Below are 22,880 nucleotides of genomic sequence, written 5' to 3'. Positions count from 1 at the left end.
CTGTGCTAACCACTATGCTACCATGCTGCCCACTTGCTTTTAAATGGGAGTAAATCCTGTCTCAAAGAATCCTCTGTAATAATTTCCCTACCACTGACATAAGGCTCATCGACCTGTAATTTCCTGGATTAACCTTGCTACCCTTCTTAAAAAAAGGAACAATATTAGCTATTCTCCAGTTCTGGAATCTCACCTGTAGCCAATGGGGATACAAAGATTTCTATCAAGGTCCCAGCAATTACCTCCCTAACTTCCCCCACCATTCTGGGGTAGATCCCATCAGGCCCTGGGGGCTTATCTACCTTAATGTTTTTCAAGACGCCCAACGCCTTCTACGTTTTTATCTCTATGTGACCCAGACTATCTACATACACTTCCCCCAACTCACCATCCAGCAAGTGCTTCTCTTTGGTGAATACTGATGCCAAATACTCATTTAGTACCTCGCCCATTTCCGCTGGCTCCACGCATAGATTCCCTCCCATTCCTTAAGTGGTCCAACCCTTTCCCTGGCTACCCTCTTGCTCTTTTTATCTGTATAAAAAACCTTGTCATTTTCCTTAATGCTGTTTGCCAATGACTTTTCTGTGACCCCCTACATTGTGACCCCTGACTCCTTGCCTAAGTTTCTTCCTACTTTCCTGTTATTCCTCACAGGTTTTGTCTGTTCTCAGCCTTCTTATGCTTCCGTTTTCTTTTTGACTAGGCTCATGATATCCCTCATTATCATAGAATTTACAGTGCAGAAGGAGGCCATTTCGCCCATCGAGTCTGCACCGGCCCTTAGGAAAGTGCACCCCGCTTAAGCCCACACATCCACCCTATCCCCGTAACCCAGCAACCCCACCTAACCTTTTTAGACACTAAGGGCAATTTATCATCGCCAATCCTCCTAACCTGCGCATCTTTCGACTGTGGGAGGAAACCGGAGCACCCGGAGGAAACCCACGCACACACGGGGAGAACGTGCAGACTCCACGCAGACAGTGACCCAAGCCGGGAATCGAACCTGGGACCCTGGAGCTGTGAAACAATTGTGCTAACCACTATGCTACCGTGCTGCCCTAGGTTATCCAAGGTTCCTGAAACTCGCCATACTTATCCTTTTTTCTAACAGGAACATGCTGGTTCTGAATTCTTATCAACTAACATTTGAAAGCCTCCCACATGCCAGATATCGATTTACCCTCAAACATCCGCCCCAATCTAGATTCTTCAGTTTCTGCCTAATATTGTTATAATTAGCCTTCCCCCAGTTTAGCACCTTCACCCGAGGACGACTCTTATCTTCATCCAACAGTACCTTAAAACTTACTGAATTATGGTCACTATTCCCAAAATACTTCCCTACTGAAACTTCAACCACCTGGCCGAGCTCATTCCCCAATACCAGGGCCAGTATGGCCCCTGCCCTAGTTGATTATTAACATATTGTTTCAAAAAACATTCCTGAACGTTCCTTACAAATTCTGCCCCATCCAAGCCCCGAGCACTTAAGTGAGTTCCAGTCAATATAGGGGAAGTTAAAATCACCCATCACAACAACCCTGTTGCTTTTACACCTTTCCAAAATCTGCCGACATATCTGCTCTTCTATCTCCTGCTGACTGTTGGCAGGCCTGTAGGAAACCCCAACATTGTGACTGCATATTCTTATTCTTGAGCTCTACCCATATTGCCACGCTGCATGAGCCCTCTGAGGTGTCCTCCCGCAGTACAGCTGTGATATTCTCCTTAATCAGTTAATCAGCAGTGCAACTCCTAAACCCTTCTACATCCCCCTCTGATGCACTATCAATTATGACGAGACGAGATTAGAGTAATCGAGGCTTTATTAAGTAGAGATGTGTTGCCTCCTGCAGCTGCTACCGAAATGGCAGCAGCTCGGTGAGCACACACATTTATACTCCGCCTACTGGGCGGAGCCAGCAGGCAGGGATCTACCCCTGTACTTGTAGTACAGGAGCATTACCGTATTACCTCTAATACGTATGACTACCACATTCACCCTCTGTTAAAAAAAGAGTCCAGCGGGGGGGTGGAAAACTATTTACATGGTATGTGAGCATTTTTAAAGTGTACAGTTTGGTGGAAGTTCACAAATTTAGCCGGTCGGGTGCCTTGATCCTCCGTTGTGAGCGCCGCAGTCCCGGTGGTGATGCAGGCGCCGGCTTGGTCGCCTGTGACTCCGGGAGCGTGTTGTCCTCATCTTCATCCCCGGGTGAAACCATTGGGAGGACGGATCGTCCTGGAGCGGGAGCTGTAGTGAGGTGCGTTCGAGGAGGATGGGTGGCGCCGGGGCAATCGGAGGGGGGGGGTGGGGAACCAGCTGGTGCCAGGTCCCTGAGGGAGACTATGTCTTGGCGGCCTTCGGGGTACGCCACGTAGGCGTACTGCTGGTTCGTATGCAGCAGCTGTACCCTTTCGACCAACGGGTCCGCCTTGTGGAGCCGCACGTGCTTACAGAGGAGGACGGGTCCTGGAGCTGCCAGCCATGTTGGGAGCGAAACCCCAGAGGTGGACTTCCTGGGGAAGGCAAGGAGACGTTCATGGTGGGTTTCATTAGTCGCAGTGCAAAGTAGCGACCGGATGGAGTGGAGGGCGTCGGGGAGGACCTCCTGCCACCGGGAGGCCGAGAGATTTTTAGACCGTAGGGCCAGCAGGACGGCCTTCCAGACTGTCCCGTTCTCCCTCTCCACCTGCCCGTTTCCCGGGGGTTGTAGCTGGTCGAGGCAATGCCCTTGCTGAGCAGGAACTGACGCATCTCATCACTCATAAAGGAGGATCCCCGGTCGCTGTGGACGTAAGCGGGGAAACCGAACAGGGTGAAGATGCTATTGAGGGCTTTGATGACTGTGGCAGACATCATTTCGGTGCATGGGATGGCGAAGGAGAATCTGGAGTATTCATCGACCACGTTCAGGAAGTACGTGTTTCAGTCGGAGGAGGGGAGGGGCCCTTTGAAGTCCATGCTGAGGCGTTCAAAGGGACGGGAGGCCTTCACCACGTGCGCACGGTCTGGCCGGTAGAAGTGCGGTTTGCATGCCGCGCAGACCTGGCAGTCTTTGGTGACCGTCCTGACTTCCGCAATGGAGTAGGTTGCGGGCCTTGATGAAGTGAAAGAATCGGGTGACCCCCTGGGTGACAGAGACCATCGTGTAGGGCCCGGAGTCAGTCCACTTGTGCGCTGGCACATGTACCTCGGGATAGGGCATCGGGGGGGCTCATTGAGCTTCCCGGGCGATACAAAATCTCGTAATTGTAGGTGGAGAGCTCGATCCTCCACCTCAAGATTTTATCGTTTTTGATCTTGCCCCGCTGTGTGTTGTTGAACATGAAGGCAACCGACCGTTGGTCAGTGAGGAGAGTGAATCTCCTGCCGGCCAGGTAATGCCTCCAATGCCGCACAGCTTCTACGATGGCTTGGGCCTCCTTTTCGACAGAGGAGTGGCGGATTTCGGAGGCATGGAGGGTGCGGGAAAAGAATGCCATGGGTCTGCCTGCCCGGTTGAGGATGGCGGCCAGAGCGATGTCTGATGCATCGCTCTCGACCTGAAAGGGGAGGGTCTCGCGACCGTGTGCATCGCGATGTCAGCCTTGATACGGTTGAAGGCCGGGTGGGCCTCAGCCGTCAGGGGGAAAACTGTGGAATGGATGAGTGGGCGGGCCTTGTCCGCATAGTTAGGGACCCACTGGGCATAATAGGAGAAGAACCCCAGGCATCATTTGAGGGCCTTGGGGCAGTGGGGGAGGGGGAGTTCCATGAGGGGGCGCTTGCGGTCGGGGTCGGGTCCTAGAACTCCATTTTCCACAACATAGCCAAGGATGGCTAAGTGGTTGGTGCTGAACACGCACTTCTCCTTGTTATACATGAGGTTCAGGAGTTTGGCGGTGTGGAGAAATTTGGAAAGGTTAGCATTGTGGTCCTGCTGGTCGTGGCCACAGATGGTGACGTTATCTAGGTACGGGAAGGTGGCCCGCAGTCCGTACCGGTCAACCATTCGGACCATCGCCTGTTGGAAGACCGAGACCCCATTAGTGACGCCGAAAGGAACCCTAAGGAAGTGGTAAAGGCGGCTGTCTGCTTCGAACGCAGTGTATGGGAGCTGGTGGTAGGCAGATTTCAGGTCCACTGTAGAGAAGACCTGGTACTGTGCAATCTGATTGACCATATCAGATATGCGTGGGAGGGGGTACGCATCGGGCTGCGTGTACCGATTGATGGTCTGACTGTAGTCAACAACCATCATGTGTTTCTTTCCAATCTTTACAACTACCACTTGGGCTCTCCAGGGGCTTTTGCTGGCTTCAATGATGTCTTCCCGCAGTAGCCACTGTACCTCCGACCTGATGAAGGTCCTGTCCTGGGCACTGTACCGTCTGCTCCTGGTGGCGACGGGTTTGCAATCCAGGGTGAGGTTTGCAAACAGGGAAGGTGGGTCGAGCTTAAGGGTCGTGAGGCCGCATAAGGTGAGAGGTGGTAGGGGTCCACCGAATTTTAGAGTTAGACTTTGGAGGTTGCACTGGAGGTCGAGGCCGAGTAGCAAGGCAGCGCAGAGGTTGGGGAGGACGTAGAGCCGGAAGTTGCTGAACTCTACGCCCTGGACGGTGAGAGTGGTGATGCAGTACCCCCGGATTTCCACGGAGTGGGATCCGGAGGCCAGGGAGATTCTCTGGGCAACGGGGTGTACCGCTAGGGAGCAGCGCCTTACCGTAGAGGGGTGGATAAAGCTCTCCGTGCTCCCGGAGTCGAGAAGACATGGTGTCTTGTGGCCATCGACTTTCACCGTCGTCGTCGCGGTTCCGAGGTTGTGTGGCCGGGACTGGTCGAGCGTGATGGAGGCAAGCTGCGGCTGGTGTTGGTGGGCTGGTCGGCGGCGGTGGCGGGGGATGAGCGGCCAGGTGAGGTGCCCGACGAGCAGGGGTCCTGAGACGCCGTCCAAAATGGCGCCGAAGATATCAGCGCCCACGGAGCACACATGGCGGGCGGCGTTAAAGATGGCGGCGCACACGGGCCGCACGAGGTCTGATGGGGGGAAAGATGGCGCGCCCATGGGCCGCACGTGGGCTGCGGGGACGAAAATGGCGGCGGCCACGGGTCGCACGTGGGGTTGCAGGAACAGTGGGGCTGGTTACAGTGGCGATCGACCGGGCCTGGCACACCGCTGCGAAATGTCACTTCTTCCCGCAGTCCTTGCAGATTGCGCTCCGCGCCGGGCAGCGCTGGCGGGGGTGCTTTGTCTGCCCGCAGAAATAGCACTTGGGGCCCCCCGGGGTTGGCTGGCTGCCGCGCGGCACAGGCTTGGAGTTGGCTGGGGACAGCCGTTGGTGGGGCCCACGATGTCCCTGAGGGATTGTACATTACGGGAGGCTACCGTGAGTGAGCTCGCGAGTTGCTTGGTCGCCGCGAGGTCGAGCGTACCCCCTTCTAGGAGGCGCTGGCGGATGCATGCCCGTAACGAAAGCATCCCTGATTAAGAATTCAGTATGTTCAACGGCCGAAACTGCCTGGCAATTGCAGTTCCTCGCCAGGATGTGCAGGACACGCCAGAAAACGTCTAGTGACTCACCGGGGAATTGTTGCCGTGTGGGCAGGAGGTGCCTGGCGTAGGGTTTGTTGATCGGCCGGATGTCGTTCCCTGTGCTCACCCGTGAGTACAGGATCTGGAGTTTCTGTGCTTCTGAGGGTTGTTCTGTCGCTGATCCGATGTAGGCTTCAAAGCAAGCTAGCCAATGGTCGAAGGCCAACGTGGCGTTGTCTGCTTGAGGGTGCAGCTGTAGTCGATCTGGCTTGATGCGTAGTTCCATCGCTGTAATATCTCTGCTTAATAAATTATTGCACTATCAATTACGACGAGACGAGAATAGAGAGTAATCGAGGCTTTATTAAGCAGAGATGTGTTGCCTCCTGCAGCTGCTACCGAAATGGCAGCAGCTCGGTGAGCACACACATTTATACTCCGCCTACTGGGCGGAGCCAGCAGGCAGGGATCTACCCCCGTATCTGTAGTACAGGAGCTCTAGGACACCTATGTACCCTCAGCTCTAGGACACAATTAAAATCTCCTCCCATGATCAACTGGTGCGTGGCCAAGTTCGGGATTGCTGCCAGCAACCTCCTCATAAAACCTACATCGTCCCAATTCGGTGCATACACATTCACCAGAACCACCGGCGTCCCGTCTAATATCCCACTCACAATCACATATCTCCCATCCAGATCCCTCACTTCCTTCGCCAATAAACCCCATTTTCGTACTCATTAAAATTGCCACTCCTCGCGACTTTGATTCGAACCCCGAGTGGAAAACTTGGCTCATCCACCCCTTCCTTAGCCTAACCTGGTCCTTCACGCGGAGGTGTTTCTCCTGCAGAAAGACCACTTCTGCTTTCAAGCTCCTAAGGTGCCCGAAGACCCGGAATCTTTTGACTGTTCCATTGAGCCCTCGCACGTTCCACGTCATCAGCCTTACCGGGAGCTTACGCCTCCATTCCCCTCTACTGTCTGCCATCCTCCCCTTTTGACTCTACCCACATTAGTTTCACCCTGTACCTGGCTCACTCAAGATGGCCCCCTTCTCTTCCCCTGACCATGTTTCTTTTCCAACCTCGCCTCGTCACGTCACCCTCCCCTGCCCACATCCTCCCCCTCTCCTCCTGACGGCCACCTCTCTCAGCCTTCTCTCCCACCTCACTTCCATTCACCAGCATTGCCTGCCAGCGTGGCAATTCCTGCCCAAAGGCTCCTCCTTCTGACAGCCCCCCCCCCCCCCCCACACCCCTCCCCCACCCTCATCTGTCTGCTCTGTGAAGAAGGCTCCCTGCTGATCTCCCCCCCCCTCATCCAAACAAAGACTCATCTCGAACCACAGGTCACCTTCTTCAAGAACAAACAGAAAAAGAAAACGCAGCCCCAGGCAGCAGGAGGGGGATGGGGACAGCCGTCCCCTTACAAACCTTTCACCCGTTACCCTTTATCGGCCCGACAGTAAAAAGAAGAAAAAACCCTCCACATTGAAGGAAACAAAAAAAAACCCTCCCTCCAATCCCCACTCTACCCGTATTCTCAGTTACTTCAAAGAGCCAGCACCTCCGTTGCCCAAAATTGTTCAGTTCTCCCCCCAGTTAATGCTCCTTGGTAAAATCATTGGCTGCTTCTGGGGTATTATATTCCCGGCCTTCATTAGTCACCCATAGGTTCGTCGGGTAGAGCACCCCAAACCTGATCCGCTGTCGATACAGCACTGCCTTTGCCGTCTTGACTCCCGCACTCCATTTCGCCAACTCAGCTCCAATGCCCTGATATTTTCGGACCTTGTACCCCTTCCATTCGCAGTTGCGCTTCTCCCTGGCCTCACTGCAGAATCTTCTCCTTGTCCACGAACTTGTGGAGCCTCACGATCACTGCCGCGGTGGCTCCCCCGCTCTAGGCTTCTGCCTGAGAAACGTGTGTGCTCTGTCCACCTCAGGGGCCTTGTCCAGCACCCCCTCTGTCACCAGCCCCGCCAGCATCCTCTAAGCGTACCTCGTGGCACTCGCACCTTCCACTCCTCCAGGCAGGCCAACTATCTGCAGATTCTGCCTTTTCCTACTCCTCCACCTTTGCTCTCAACATCTTGCAAAGGTCTCCTAAGAGCCCCATTTCCACCTCCACCTCCAATGCTGCCATCCGATCGCTCTGGTCCAACATCACGCTCTCAATCTCTCTGCTCTGCGACCCCTGTGTCTCCAAGCATTTTCCCATCCTCTCCATCGAGCCTTTCAGGGTTGCCACAGCCCCTTTGACGGTCTTCGAGCAATCCTCCTGCATCTCCTTCCTCTGCTGGTGGAACTCTTCCTTGATGTTGTCCATCAACTGTTCCATCTGAGGCTTTGCTACTTGCACAAGCCCTTCCCCTCCGCCATCCTTCCACTGCGTCATAGGTCCCTTCCAACTCCTTGGCTAAGTCCTTCACCTTCTTCTGCCGGGTTTGATAACAGCAGACATACCACTCCCAGGGGGAACGTCTCCTCCGATCTTCAGTTACACTTTTCCGTCGAAGTTACACCCAATTTCAGGTAAAAAGAGCTCTCTTCTATGCCTTCAAGCAGGAGCTGCCCTGTGTGCGACCATTCACAACATACTGCCACCGGAAGTCCTCTGACAAAGCTGTCATGGACACAAGACAAAGGGGGTGTTAATCGTAACATTAAGGACTAACATAAACGATAAATAGCAGAATGGGTTAAGAGGAGAACAAAGTTGTTCAGCCTCGAAATGTTAACACTGTTTCTCTCTCCACAGATGCTGCCAGACCTGCTGAGTTCATCCAGCACTTTCTGCTTTTATATCAGATTTCCAGCATCTGCGGTATTTTGCTTTTATTTTAGTTGATAAGATGTTTTAATTCAGAAATGAATGACACAAGTTATTCTATTTATTTGGAGACACTCACGTGCAAGGCTGCTGATAGAAGTTTTATTAGATTGTGGGCGGTTACATTTTTCTAAAAATCCATTTTAAGGATTTCCCATTGTTATTAATGGCTCTAAGGTCTGTATATAGTGAATACTGGATCAGTGGTGTTGAGGACACATGGGTGTGCATGGAGGGGACATGGGTATGAGGGGTACATAGAGTTGGCGTAGAGGTTTTTAGGGTGAATGGAGAGGGTGTGAGGAGTAATAGAGTATGACGGTCATGATGAAAAGAAGGTATGAGCTATGGGAGACCATAGCGAGGACACGGGAAATGAGTGGGGGTGAGGATTAAGGGGTATATGACTCTGGAGAGCTGAGTGATGTTCCAGAACTGAGGCAGGCCTTCTAATCAGCCCGCTTGTGACCCACATTTCTCCGAGATTGCCTAGGGAAGTGGCAGATCTGAATCTAGCCACCACCCCCCCACCCCAAATATCCTTCGGGGATAGAAATATGGTGGGAATGGGAAGGAGATGAGAGGTTTCGGTTAGCAAAGTCAGAAACTGTGGAATTTTATAAGAAGTTTGGGGGGGGTCTGGGGCCTCTGCTGGTGAGGGCATATAATGAGGTGAGAGAAAACGGGAAACCCCACCTACATTATCGCAGGAGTCCATATCCCTAATACTGAAGAAAGATAAAGATCCGTGGCAGTGTTGGTCCTACCATCCGATATCGCTATTAGGCCTCGTGTAACACTCCTTGTTGCTTTTTGCCTTGGCAATAGACCCACTGGCAATGGCGCTTAGAGCGTTGAGGCATGGCCCAGCACACTGTAATCTCACTTGAATAGAACTGGTCCTTTCCCTGAGATCCAGCCCCAACCAGCAGAATTAAAATTCCTTCCGGAAAACAACTCTATCGTTAAAATTACCAAGGCAGTTTGCCACACCCATGTGCTTTCAGTTTCCGAGAACAACTTTAAAATGGAAACAGGGAAACACTGCTTCTCTTCTGCGGTCCAAAGCAACAAACCAAAACTGAAACCCAAACACTAAACCTCCTCTCACCTGACAGCCACAGCCCAGCTCCACCCACAAGTGATATCATTGAAGCTGTGCTACAGGTCATGTGGTAAGACCAAACCTTTCTTAAAGGGACACTCATGTGACAACAGTAAAAATGACGGTGCAGCCGAGGCTCTTGTTTGTCTCTCAGAACCTCCCGATCTGCGCCCTAAAATCATTTTTTAAGAAAGTCAATGCTTTGATTTTGGGGTTTGTGTGGGCGGGGGAAACCCCTCAGGCGAAGAAGGTGCTGTTGGGGGCGAAGGGTGGGGGAACAGGCTGGCCTTGCCAAACTAATTAATTATTATTGGGCAGCTAATATAGCCATGGTTAGGAAGTGGGTAGTGGGGGAGGGGTCGATGTGGGGGCAGATGGAGGTGGCCTTGTGCAGTGGAACGAGTTTAGGGGCATTGTTGACATCACCTCTGCCATGTGTGCTGGCTAGATTCTCCACAAGCCTAGTGGCAGCCCTGATGGTATGGGGGGCGGTGGCGGCAGCATCTGAGGTTGGAAGGTGCCTCGATGTGGGCACCGATTTGCGACAATCACAGGTTTGCATGAGGATGGGGGGTGCTGGATGCTATGATGGCGACGGACAGGGATCGAGCAGTTTGGGGGCCAGCTTTGCATGCATAGAGGACCTGGTAGAGGAATAAGAGCTGCCCAACGGGAACTGGTTTAGATACCGACAGGTTCGAGACTTTGTGGGGAAGCAGGTGCCGTCCTTTCCCAGTTTGCTGCCTTTGGATTACAGCATAAGGTGCAACCGAGGGAAGGAGTGGGTAAGAGTAAGGTGTCCGAGATGTATAAAGAGCTTATATTGGAGGGAGCCCTGATAGGAGGTGGTAAAGGGAAATGAGAGGAGGAACTGGGGGAGAAATTGGAGGCTGGGTTGTGGGAGGGGACTCTGAGGAGGGTGAATGCATCCTTGTTGTGTGCGAGGTTCAGCCTTATCCAGTTCAAGGTAGTTCATAGGACGCACATGACAATGGCCAGAATGAGTAGGTTTTTCGAGGGGGCAGAGGATGATGTGCGCGATGCTCGGGGAGGCCCGTTGCCATGTTCACATGTTCTGGGCATGTCCGAAACTGAAGCGATTCTGGCAGGGGTTTGCGGACATGATGTCCGAGGTGCGGATGGTGAAGGTGGTCCCGAGGCCAGAAGTGGCGATATTCGGTGTGTCGGAAGACCCAGGAGTCCAGGGGGTGAGAGAGGTCGATGTGCTGGGCTTTGCCTCCCAGATAGTCTGAAGACGGATTTTGATTAGGTGGGGGGACCCGGAGCCACCAAAACTGGAGGTGTGGGTGAGCGACCTGGCAGAGTTCCTATCTGTTATAACCTGCCTGCTTACCATTGGTTGGGGACTAATGACAATCCCACAATCCTGTGGGAGTATGAGCTTCCCCAATGAGGGGGGCGGAGAAACCATTAGTAAACTCCAAGTATAAATAAAGCTAGCCAGTTTGGAACCAGCAGGAAGGAGTGTGCAGCAAGGGAAGTTGCTCCTGCTGTTATATATATAATATATATATGTTATTGTAAATAAATGTTATTACTTTGTATCCTTAAAACTCGTGCAGAATTCTTCGTGGCCCTCACAAAACTGGCGACGAGGATGGGATTCGAACCCACGCGTGCATAGCACAATGGATTAACAGATGTGACCAAAATGAAAATGTTGGCCCGGAGTTATGTCTGGTGGCCAGGCCTCGACACCGACATTGAGAAGGTGGCCCAAAACTGCTCCATTTGCCAGGAGAATCAGAAGCTTCAGCCGGCCGCGCCCCTACATCACTGGGAATGACCAGGGCGGCCTTGGGCACGCTTGCATGCAGATTTCGCCGGCCCTTTTCAAGGATCCATGTTCCTTCTATTAATCGACGCCCAGTCTAAATGGCTAGAGGTGCATAAGATGCAGGGGACAACGTCCTGCGCAACAATTGAAAAAATGCGTTTGTCTTTTAGTACGCATGGCCTCCCCGAGGTGCTGGTCACGGATAATGGCACTCCATTCACGAGTGAGGAGTTTGCGAGGTTCATAAAGATGAACGGCATACGCCATATTCGCAGTGCCCCTTACCACCCGGCTTCAAATGGGTTAGCAGAGCGCGCAGTGCAGACATTCAAAAGAGGCCTAAAGAAGCAGTCTTCCGGATCAATGGACACGAAACTGGCTCGCTTTTTGTTTACGTATAGGACCACCCCCATGCGGTGACTGGGGTAGCTCCCGCAGAACTCCTAATGGGCAGGAGACTTCGCTCCCGTCTTAGTATGGTTTTCCCGGACTTGGCGCAATAGTACGCCCGCCGCACACAAGAACGGCAGGGACAGGGATTTTCTCGGCACGGCCGATTCGGCAGTTTGCGCCCGGTGACCCAGTGTTCGTTCGGAATTTTGCTGGTGGTGCCCAGTGGGTTCCTGGCATACTCTTTCGCCAAACAGGCCCTATATCTTACCAGGTGCAAGCCCAGGGTCGTCTCCAGCGCAAACATGTAGACCACGTTCGGTCCAGAAGACTATCCCCTCCAAAGATTCCCCGCCCCCGGAGCTCTTTTCTACAGCCGCAGAGACCAGAGACAAGGGAAGGTAGTCCTCACAATCTTCCACTGGTGCCTCACTCAAAGCCTGCGCAGGTCGTTACAGAACCGAATGGAGATAGAGACGCTGACATGACGGAGGCAGCAGACTCTGACTCCGAGATGGAGACACAGGACGCATCAGAGAGGGAATCCTCGGGTCCACGGGCCGTGGATGTACAACCGTTACGCCGTTCATCACGGAAGCGCCGGTCTCCGTCTCGTTACACGCCACCTGATCCAGCGCCACGTGAAAATGGTGTCCGGCCTGCGGCAAAACGAGTCTGACGCCCTCCTTCGCCAGGGTCTTCGGTGGATTCCTTGGACTTTGGGGGGGAGGGATGTTATAACCTGCCTGCTTACCATTGGCTGGGGACTAATGACAATCCCACAATCCTGTGGGAGTATGAGCTTCCCCAATGAGGGGCGCGGAGAAACCATTAGTAAACTCCAAGTATAAATAAAGCTGGCAGTTTGGAACCAGCAGGAAGGAGTGTGCAGCAAGGGAAGTTGCTGCTGCTGTTATATATATTATATATATACATATATATATATATATGTTATTGTAAATAAATGTTATTACTTTGTATCCTTAAAACTCATGCTGGACTCTTCGTGGCGCTCACAAAACTATCGTCTTGAGAGGATCGGTCGATGGGTTTGCCCAGACGTGGAAGCCATTCATTGACTTCTTCAAGGAGGATTGAGGTGCCAGTAGGTAGAGGGGAAAGGGGTGGGAGATAATGGAACTTGCAAAGTGTGTGAAATTGTGGGCCAACGTGATTGCTTTGACAGCTTAGATTTGAGAGGTGGGTGATAGGGCGGGTGTGGGCAGGACAGGAGGAGGGGAATGGTTTGGGGGGTTGATTAGTTAGTTATTTATTATGATGTTCCTGATTGTTCGTGTTCTTGTTTTTGTTTGATGTGGAGATGCCGGCGTTGGACTGGGGTGAGCACAGTATGAAGTCTTCCAACACCAGGTTAAAGTCCAACAGGTTTGTTTCGATGTCACTAGCTTTCAGAGCGCTGCTCCTTCCTCAGGTGAATGAAGAGGTATGTTCCAGAAACACATATATAGACAAATTCAAAGATGCCAAACAATGCTTGGAATGCGACCATTAGCAGGTGATTAAATCTTTACAGATCCAGAGATGGGGTAACCCCAGGTTAAAGAGGTGTGAATTGTGTCAAGCCAGGACAGTTGGTAGGATTTCGCAGGCCAGATGGTGGGGGATGACTGTAATGCGACATGAATCCCAGGTCCCGGTTGAGGCCGCACTCATGTGTGCGGAACTTGGCTATAAGATTCTGCTCGGCGATTCTGCGTTGTCGCGCGTCCTGAAGGGCGCCTTGGAGAACGCTTACCCGGAGATCAGAGGCTGAATGCCCTTGACTGCTGAAGTGTTCCCCGACTGGAAGGGAACATTCCTGCCTGGTGATTGTTGCGCGATGTCCGTTCATTCGTTGTCGCAGCGTCTGCATGGTCTCGCCAATGTACCACGCTTCGGGACATCCTTTCCTGCAGCGTATGAGGTAGACAACGTTGGCCGAGTCGCACGAGTATGTACCGCGTACCTTGTGGGTGGTGTTCTCACGTGTAATAGTGGTATCCATGTCGATGATCTGGCACGTCTTGCAGAGATTGCCATGGCAGGGTTGTGTGGTGTCGTGGTCACTGTTCTGAAAACTGGGTAGTTTGCTGCAAACAATGGTTCGTTTGAGGTTGCGCGGTTGTTTGAAGGCAAGTAGTGGGGGTGTGGGGATGACCTTGGCAAGATGGTCATCGTCATCAATGACGTGTTGAAGGCTGTGAAGAAGATGACGTAGTTTCTCCGCTCCGGGGAAGTACTGGACGACGAAGGGTATTCTGTCGGTTGTGTCCCATGTTTGTCTTCTGAGGAGGTCGGTCCGGTTTTTCGCTGTGGCGCGTTGGAACTGTCGATCGATGAGTCGAGTGCCATATCCCGTTCGTACGAGGGCATCTTTCAACGTTTGTAGATGTCTGTATTGCTCCTCCTCGTCTGAGCAGATCCTGTGTATACGGAGCGCTTGTCCATAGGAGATGGCTTCTTTAATGTGTTTAGGGTGGAAGCTGGAGAAGTGGAGCATCGTGAGGTTATCCGTGGGTTTGCGGTAAAGCGAAGTGCTGAGGTGACCGTCCTTGATGGAGACGAGTGTGTCCAAGAATGCAACTGATTTTGGAGAGTAGTCCATGGTGAGTCTGATGGTTGGATGGAACTTATTAATGTCATCGTGTAGTTGTTTCAGTGATTCTTCGCCGTGGGTCCAAAGGAAAAAAATGTCATCGATGTATCTGGTGTATAACATCGGTTGAAGGTCCTGTGCGGTGAGTAGGTCCTGTTCAAACTTGTGCATGAAGATGTTGGCATATTGGGGTGCGAATTTGGTTCCCATGGCTGTTCCGTGCGTCTAGATGAAGAACTTGTTGTCGAAGGTGAAGACGTTGTGATCCAGAATGAAGCGGCTGAGTTGCAGAATTGCGTCTGGAGATTGGCAGTTGTCGGTGTTGAGTACTGAGGCTGTTGCAGCAATGCCGTCGTCATGGGGGATGCTGGTGTAGAGTGCCGAGACGTCCATTGTGACGAGGAATGTTCCTGGTTCAACTGGTCCATGGGTGCTGAGTTTCTGTAGGAAGTCTGTCGTGTTGCGACAGAAGCTGGGCGTACCTTGTACGATGGGTTTCAAGATGCCCTCGATGTAGCCAGAGAGGTTCTCACACAAGGTCCCATTGCCTGAAACGATTGGGCGGCCTGGTGTGTTGGCCTTATGTATTTTCGGGAGGCAGTAGAGATCTCCAATGCGGGGAGTACGTGGGATGAGAGCACGTAGGGTGCTCTGAAGATCTGGATCCAAGGTCTTGTTTTTGTTTGTATTTACTGTTTATACAAATGTCTTAATAAAAATATTTTTACAAAAACAAAGTCACGAACTGCCCCTTCTCACGCTTGCTGAACCTGAGACGGAAACCCAGTCCAATGACTGTAAAATGTCTCTCAAAAAGAAATTAAACAACCTGGGACTGGTTAGAAAAAAGGAGCTGAGGAAATAAGCCGAAACAGATTAGAAAGAAAAAAGACTACAACGACATAAATGAGGTGTCGAATATAAATCAATAATAAAATCTACTTACATCTTCAACTTCAGACGACGATTTAGTCACAATGTCTTCAAAGTCACTCTCGTCAATTGTTGATTTACTTTCCTATATTTCATCATTCAGTAGAAAAAGTTGAAAACAGAAAGTGAGACCGAGTATAATCTCTATATCTATCTATATATACAAAATTCTTCATCCTTAGTTTAAAAGCATTCCATGCATTGCTCTTTTACTTCCATTTCATCACTTGTGCATCAGAAATGGATCCTAATCGTCTCTTCGTAGCTCTCAGACTCTTAATAACCAGCCTCTCCAATTCCCACCTATCTCGCTTCCACACCCGCCCTATCACCCACCTCTCAAATCTAAGCTGTCAAAGCAATCACGCTGGCCCACAATTTCACACACTTTGCAAGAGAAAGTCTTTAAATTTGGTATACTCCCCAATTCTCCCAGTAGGTGGACTGCTAATTGCTCAATACTTATACTGTTTTCTTGAGGGTGTAAACTTCAATCTACAGAATGAAAATGAATGTAAAGAAGCCACAAATTCTGAAGATTAGAAGAAGCCAGAGGTCAAAGGTCAACAGCTGGAACAGATAGCACAATTTAAGTACCTGAGAAGCAATTGTCGGAAGATGGTTACTACTGTAAATAAATCAGAGTGAGAATAGCAATTGCAAAGAATGCAGTCACCAAGGCATAAAGAATTGCTCATCACAGTGGAGAGAGATCTAGAAACGAATAATCAAAACTATATTTTGGAGCATCTCGTTGTACAGGGCTGAACTGTGGACCTTGAGAAATGTGGACATCTAAACATCAGGAAGTTGAGACATTGTCGCACGCAAGGTCAGGTAGGAGGTCGTCTCTCTGACCTCCTACCTGACCTTGCGTGCGACAATGCATGAAGCAGATTAATAAAATTCAACAAGAGACATATTGGGCACGATTCAACGGAAACATTTCAAAGTCTGGTTTTGGGCACTTTTGACAGGGTGTTTAGTGACAGGGTGTTTCGCAATGGCCTATTTGGTGAGATCGTGGCGTGTATTCAACAGCACATAGTGGCAAAAAAGAGCCCCCACGTGATGGGCAGCACGGTAGCATTGTGGATAGCACAATTGCTTCACAGCTCCAGGGTCCCAGGTTCGATTCCGGCTTGGGTCACTGTCTGTGCGGAGTCTGCACATCCTCCCCGTGTGTGCGTGGGTTTCCTCCGGGTGCTCCGGTTTCCTCCCACAGTCCAAAGATGTGCAGGTTAGGTGGATTGGCCATGATAAATTGCCCTTAGTGTCCAAAATTGCCCTTAGTGTTGGGTGGGGCTACTGGGTTATGGGGATAGGGTGGAGGTGCTGACCTTGGGTAGGGTGCTCTTTCCAAGAGCCGGCGCAGACCCGATGGGCCGAATGGCCTCCTTCTGCACTGTAAATTCTATGATAATGATTGACATTACTGATTCCTTCGCTGTCTGATTCAGCTGACGCGCGCCTCAGCAGCTCGCCACTAACAAGGGGAAGCTACTTTTAAGTGCTTCCTCACCACTCACTCCCAGTCAACACACAAGCATGGCAGCCCGCAGACCTGCTCCTCATGAGACTTCTGGTCGCGGCATGTAGGTGGAAGTCGTACGTTGGGTTGCTCCTGCTCGAAGCTTGCTTGTTTAGAATTTAATGCCTGGTCCGAGGGGCAGGTTTTGGATGAACAGGTGCAGGAAGACATAAAGAAGGAGGGGGATGTTGAAGAACCAGAAAAAATCTGCCGGAAAGAAGCAGGTAAGCAAAGGTACGCCGTAGAGCAAATGGGTCAGCTTGGCAGCAGGAAAGATGGTGGAGGCTGGGTCACTGGATGGGGCTGTGCCCTTCACAGTAGAGAAGATGACCAAAGTGATGGCCGGGGAGTTTGAAAAGCACATGGAGGTGACGAGGAAGGAAATGATGTCAGCACAGTAGGATTGTGGAGAGCACAATTGCTTCACAGCTCCAGGGTCCCAGGTTCGATTCCGGCTTGGGTCACTGTCTGTATGGAGTCTGCACATCCTCCCCGTGTGTGCGTGGGTTTCCTCCGGGTGCTCCGGTTTCCTCCCACAGTCCAAAGATGTGCGGGTTAGGTGGATTGGCCATGATAAATTGCCCTTAGTGTCCAAAGTTTCCCTTAGTGTTGGGTGGGGTTACTGGGTTATGGGGATAGGGTGGAGGTGTTGACCTTGGGTAGGGTGCTCTTTCCAAGAGCCAGTGCAGACTTGATGGGCTGAATGGCCTCCTTCTGCACTGTAAATTCTATGATTAAGGTATTGGTGGAGGAGGCGATAGCCCCGGTGAATGCGGCGTGTGTTGAATACACCGGCCGAGGAGCGGCAGAAAGGAGAGAAGTTGGAGGGGGTGGAGGAGGCTCTGTCACAGTATAGTGACCAGTTCACCTCGATGGGCGAGGAGCTGCGGAGGGTGGTGGAGACCAACAATGGACTGAGAGCCAACGTGGAGGACCTGGAGAACAGGTCGAGGCGGCAAAACTTAAGAATTGTTTGCTTGCCCGAGGGGTTGAACTGCATAGGGCTCATCTGTCACTGAGGCCCAAACCAAAGACGAATGAGCCACCAAGAGCGGTAATAATCTGCTTTCACAAGTACCAGGTTAAATAATAAATAATAATAAACAAATAATCTTTATTGTCACAATTAGGCTTACATTACACTGCAATGAAGTTACTGTGAAAATCCTCTAGTCACCACACTCCGGCGCCTGTTCGGGTACACTGAGGGAGAATTCAGAATGTCCAAATTACCTAACAGCACGTCTTTAACAGCACGTCTTTCAGGAAACTGGAGCACCCGGAGGAAACCCACGTAGACACGTTGAGAGCGTGCAGAGTCCACACAGACAGTAACCCAAGCTAGGAATTGAACCCGGGTCCCTGGCACTGTGAAACCACAGTACTAACCACTGTGCTAAAGAGAAGGTCCTGAGTTGGGTGAAACAGAGGCGTGAGCTGCAGTGGGCATGAGTTGGTATACGTATATGCCAGGACTTAACCGTGGAGCTGGCGAGAACGCAGGTGGTCTTCGGGCGGCTGAAAGTGGCATTCTACAGCCATGGTATGAGGTTCAGAGTGGTTTACCTGGCAAAGTTTAAAAAAAATAAATTTAGAGGGCCCAATTCATTTTTTCCAATTAAGGGGCAATTTAGCGTGGCCTATCCACCTACCCTGTACATCTTTGGGTTGTGGGGGCGAAACCCACGCAAACACGGGGGGAATGTGCAAACTCCACACGGACAGTGACCCAGAGCCGGGATCGAACCTGGGACTTCGGCGCCGTGAGGCAGCAGGGCCAACCCTCTGCGCCAGCGTGCTGCCCTTAACTGGCAAAGTTGAGGGTGACCTACAACTCAAAGGACCTTTACTTTGAGATGGTGGAGGTGGCTGAGGCTTTTGCGAAGGTTGAAGGACTGGGGTTAAAATGAGAAATGAGACTGGTGTTTGGTTTGGATTGAGGGGAGGGGGGGGCGCGAAATGTTGTATATAGTTTCATTTCTTGTTAGTGGTTTAAGGATGGTAGGTTGCTTGTATGGGAATGGTTGGAGTTGGGGTTTTCATTTTTGAGAGTTGGTCGGTGGGGAACTCGATGGTATGGGAGCAAAATTTTGGGGTGAGGGTATTTTCTGGGCCAAGGTGTTTAGCACCGGGTTTGTGTATTTGATGGCAATTTTTTTAGGGACTGGGCATGGGGGAAGAGATTGGGGGGAGGGGGGCCTCCGCACTAGTAAGCGTAGGTTGGCTAGTGAATGGGTGTGGTGGGGGGAGTCATTGGAGCCTGGTCGGACAGGTTTCGATGGATGGGCTTGGGAGGTGTTTTCAAGAGCAAGTTGATGGCGGGATTCTGAGGGGTGAGGGGAGGGGTTTGATGGCAACAAAGGAACGGGGCGGGCCAGGTCCAGTGGGCAGGGCCCGGAGTTATGATGATGGCGGGGGAGGTTGAGAGACCTCCGGTCAGAAGAGTAACGTGGAATTGATCATGGGGTTCTGTCCTGAAAAGGCAAGTTTACCGTTACATTGTGCAGCATTGCTCATTGACTGAGATGCATTATAGTATTTTCCCCATTGGGAAAAGCATTAATATTCATTCAAAGCTGTGGAAATCAGTGTTTGGAAATCCTGCCTTGATTTGAATAGTGATTTAAATGTCCTAACTGCTTTAACTTAAAAAAACATTGGCGTGCTGCATAAACTTGAGAGGGAAAAAAACAGCCACCTGCTCCATTTCTTCGACTGACAGGCCTTTTGCACTGAAATAGAAAAAAATAATTTCACTGTTGACTAGGCCACCATTTATTGCCCATTACAATTGCCTTTGAGAAGGTGGTGAGCTGCCGTCTTGAACCACTGCAATCCATTTGGTCTAGACACACCACAAGGCTACCAGGGAGCAAGTTCCAGGATTTTGACCCAGCGACAATGCAGGAACAGCAATCTATTTCCAAGTCAGGATGATGAATGACTTGGAGGGGAACTTGTAGGTGGTGATGTTCCTATATATCTGCTGCCTTTTATCTTCTAGATGGTGGTTGCCATGGGTTTGGAAAGAGCTGCCAAAGGAGCCTTGGAGAGTTCCTGCATGCATCTTGCAAATGGCACACACTGCAGCTACTGTGCATCAGTGGTGGAGGGAGTGAATGTTTGTGGAAGGGGTGCCAATCAAGTGAACAGCTTTGTCCTGGAAGGTGGTCAAGCTTCTTGAGTGATGTTGGAGCCGCACGCATCCAGACTAGTGGAGAGTATTCCATCACACTGCTTTTTAGATGATAGACAGGCTTTGCGGAGTCAAGCTGTGAATTATTCACCACAAAGTTCCTTGCCTCTGACCTGCTGTTGTAGCCATCGTACTTATACAGCTAGTCCAGTTCAGTTTCTCCACTGGCTCCATTGTCTGGAGAAGTGATTGTTTGTTTTGATAGATGATGGATATCAAAAGCTAGTGGAGTACTTAACTTAGTGGGTGGCTGCCTAAACAGTTGTTTAGGGGACTGAGAGCATGTTATGATTGACATTTTTAAGAGGTTATAATAGGATTACTTGCCTTTGATCGGGTTTATGATTGGATGTTTGTTTGTTTTAATGAGCACTTGAGGGGATTTAAGTTTTGTTTCAAATAGACTGGAGTTTGTTTGTTTTCTGTACAGTATGAGTGGCTGTTTGTTTGATAGACAGTTTTATTAGAATGTTAGGGGTTTAATTTTTTGTAAAAGTCAATTTTATAGGCTTCCTATTGCTATTACATGGCTCTTGATGTCTGTACATAGTGAGTACTGGGCGAGTATAGGGCAGCACGGTAGCACAGGTGGATAGCACTGTGGCTTCACAGCGCCAGGGTCCCAGGTTCGATTCCCCGCTGGGTCTGTGTGGAGTTTGCACGTTCTCCCCGTGTCTGCGTGGGTTTCCTCCGGGTACTCCGACAGTCCAAAGATGTGCAGGTTAGGTGGATTGGCCATGATAAATTGCCCTTAGTGACCAAAAAAAATGGTTAGATGGGGTTACTGGGTTACAGGGATAGGGCTTAAATGGGTCGGTGCATACTCGATGGGCCGAATGGCCTCCTTCTGCACTGTATGTTCTATGTATCTATGTATCTGAGTGGCTATGGAAGACACACAGGACACGGTAGCACAGTGGTTAACACTGTTGCTTCACAGCGCCAGGGTCCCAAGTTCGATTCCCGCTTGGGCCACTGTCTGTGTGGAGTCTGCATGTTCTCCCCGTGTCTGCGTGGGTTTCCTCCGGGTGCTCCGGTTTCGTCCCACAAGTCCTGAAAGACGTGCTTGTTAGGTGAATTGGATATTCTGAATTCTCCCTCTGTGTAGCCAAACAGGTGCTGGAATGTGGCTGGAACTAGGGGATTTTCACAGTAACTTCATTGCAGTGTTAATGTAAGCCTGTTTGTAACAATAATAAAGATTATTATTAGGTCACAGAGGAGGCATGGGGATGTTTGAGGGGTACTGGAGGAGGATCAGGTTTATGAGGTTGAATAGAGAGGGCATGAGGTTATGAAGGGGCATGGGGAAAGAGACATGGAGTTATGAAAAAGCATTGAGGTGGCATGGAGGCTTGAGGGGGTTTGGAAGGGGCATAGAAAATGAGTTGGGGGTGAGGGACGAAGATTAGGGGGAGGAGAACAATGTGGAGAGCTGGGCCGATGTCCCAGAGAATTGAGACAGGTTTTCTAATCAGCCCTCCTCAGGACCAGCACTCCTCCAAAACTGCCTCTTGTTCCCCCTAAAAGATGGCAATATGATGGGTATGGGAGAAGGTAGCAGGTTTGAGTTGACAATGGGGGGCAAGGTGGTGCAGTGGTTAGCACTGCTGCCTCATGGCGCTGAGGACCTGGGTTCTACCCCAGCCCCGGGCCACTGACCGTGTGGAGTTTACACATTCTCCCCGTGTCTGTGTGGGTCTCACCCCCACAGCCCAAAGATGTGCAGTGTAGGTGGATTGGCCAGGCTAAATTGCCCCTTAATTGGAAAAAAATAATTTGATACTCTAAATTTATGAAAAAAATGGTATGGGTTGACAAAGTCAGGAACTGCCCTGTCTCACGCTTTCTGAACCCGAGACAAAAGCCCAGTTGATTGACTAAAATGTCTCCCAAACAGAAATTAAACAACCTGGAACTGGTTTGGAAAAAAAGGAGTTCAGAAGGAAATATGCTAAAAACGGATTGGGGAAAAACTGCAATGATATAAAAGTGGAATCAATTATAAATCAATAATGTTATCTGCTTACATCATCAGATTCATCTTCAGTCTTCTTCCCCGATTTTCATCATCAATCATTCAGCAAAATAGAAAGAGAAAGAGAGAACAAGATTTGAATTCTAAGTTAGATGATATTAAACTTGTCTCTTACAGCATGGTGGATGAATGCCTTCAGAAATACTTGGTGCGCTCTGCTGCCCCAGAACATCTGGCACCAGCCGCGACCAGTGAGAAAAAAATAAGCTTCCTGACTTGCCATCCCTGCCTCTTCCACAAAAATCCATACCCCAGGTACAGGGGTGCTGGATCTGCAGTTAGAGGAATTGTGTGCTAGTCTCATAGTCTTATTGTCAGGTGTCTAATTTTTAATCCTGCTGGAGTAACCTGCACATAATTACAGTCTAAACAGGTAAGATACATTGAAGGTGAATTCCCCTTTTCTGTGCCTATTTTGTTAGGTGTAAAATAGATGGAAACATGAAGGAAGGTCCATTGTGGCTGTTTTCTATTCCCTTTATGCTACACATGCTTTTGGAGGGGGCGGTTCTCCTCAGGCGTAGGGGACTTTTGAATGGAACTGGTCACTGTCATTCACCTTTCTGCCTGCCCCTATAAAAGTGGACCTTTGACATTGTGTGCAGCATCCTCAGACTACAGGATCTGAGAAGGGGCTGCCAGCAGCCATCTTACACCTTCCATCAAATAGGTTTTTCCCTTAGAAAAGCTGGAGGCCTTCATGTTAAAAGGCTCTGCAACCAGCAGTCATTGGTGCTGCTGCCCACTTCTTGAGTGGGCCGCACTGGTACACTTTCCTTCACCTTCTTTGGGGGCAAGCCCCTTTCCAAGGTAGCACTCCTGCACCAGGGAAATGCTGGAGAAGTGATGGTGCTCTGAATTCAAACTGGCCTGAAGGAGTGGGTTCTGTCCCCTTGAGAAGAAGACCACTGTGGTGAACCACTGTATTAGGGGATGT

At 50.6% G+C, this 22,880-nt stretch overlaps 1 protein-coding gene across 1 annotated transcript in view; it reads right to left on the bottom strand.

The window, feature by feature from the left end:
* Positions 1-22,880, bottom strand: part of LOC140428885 (glutamate-rich protein 6-like) — a 163,741-nt gene that overhangs the window by 115,802 nt on the left and 25,059 nt on the right. The window contains exons 5-6 of the mRNA XM_072515532.1: positions 21,936-21,956; positions 15,192-15,263 (exon numbers count right to left, since the gene is read on the bottom strand). Coding sequence (XP_072371633.1) covers positions 15,192-15,263; positions 21,936-21,956 — 93 coding nt within the window. The remainder of the gene's footprint in view (positions 1-15,191; positions 15,264-21,935; positions 21,957-22,880) is intronic.

This window comes from Scyliorhinus torazame, chromosome 8 (genome assembly GCF_047496885.1).
Source record: "Scyliorhinus torazame isolate Kashiwa2021f chromosome 8, sScyTor2.1, whole genome shotgun sequence".
Taxonomy (NCBI): Eukaryota; Metazoa; Chordata; class Chondrichthyes; order Carcharhiniformes; family Scyliorhinidae; genus Scyliorhinus; species Scyliorhinus torazame.
This window is presented reverse-complemented; position numbering and strand designations above follow the sequence as displayed.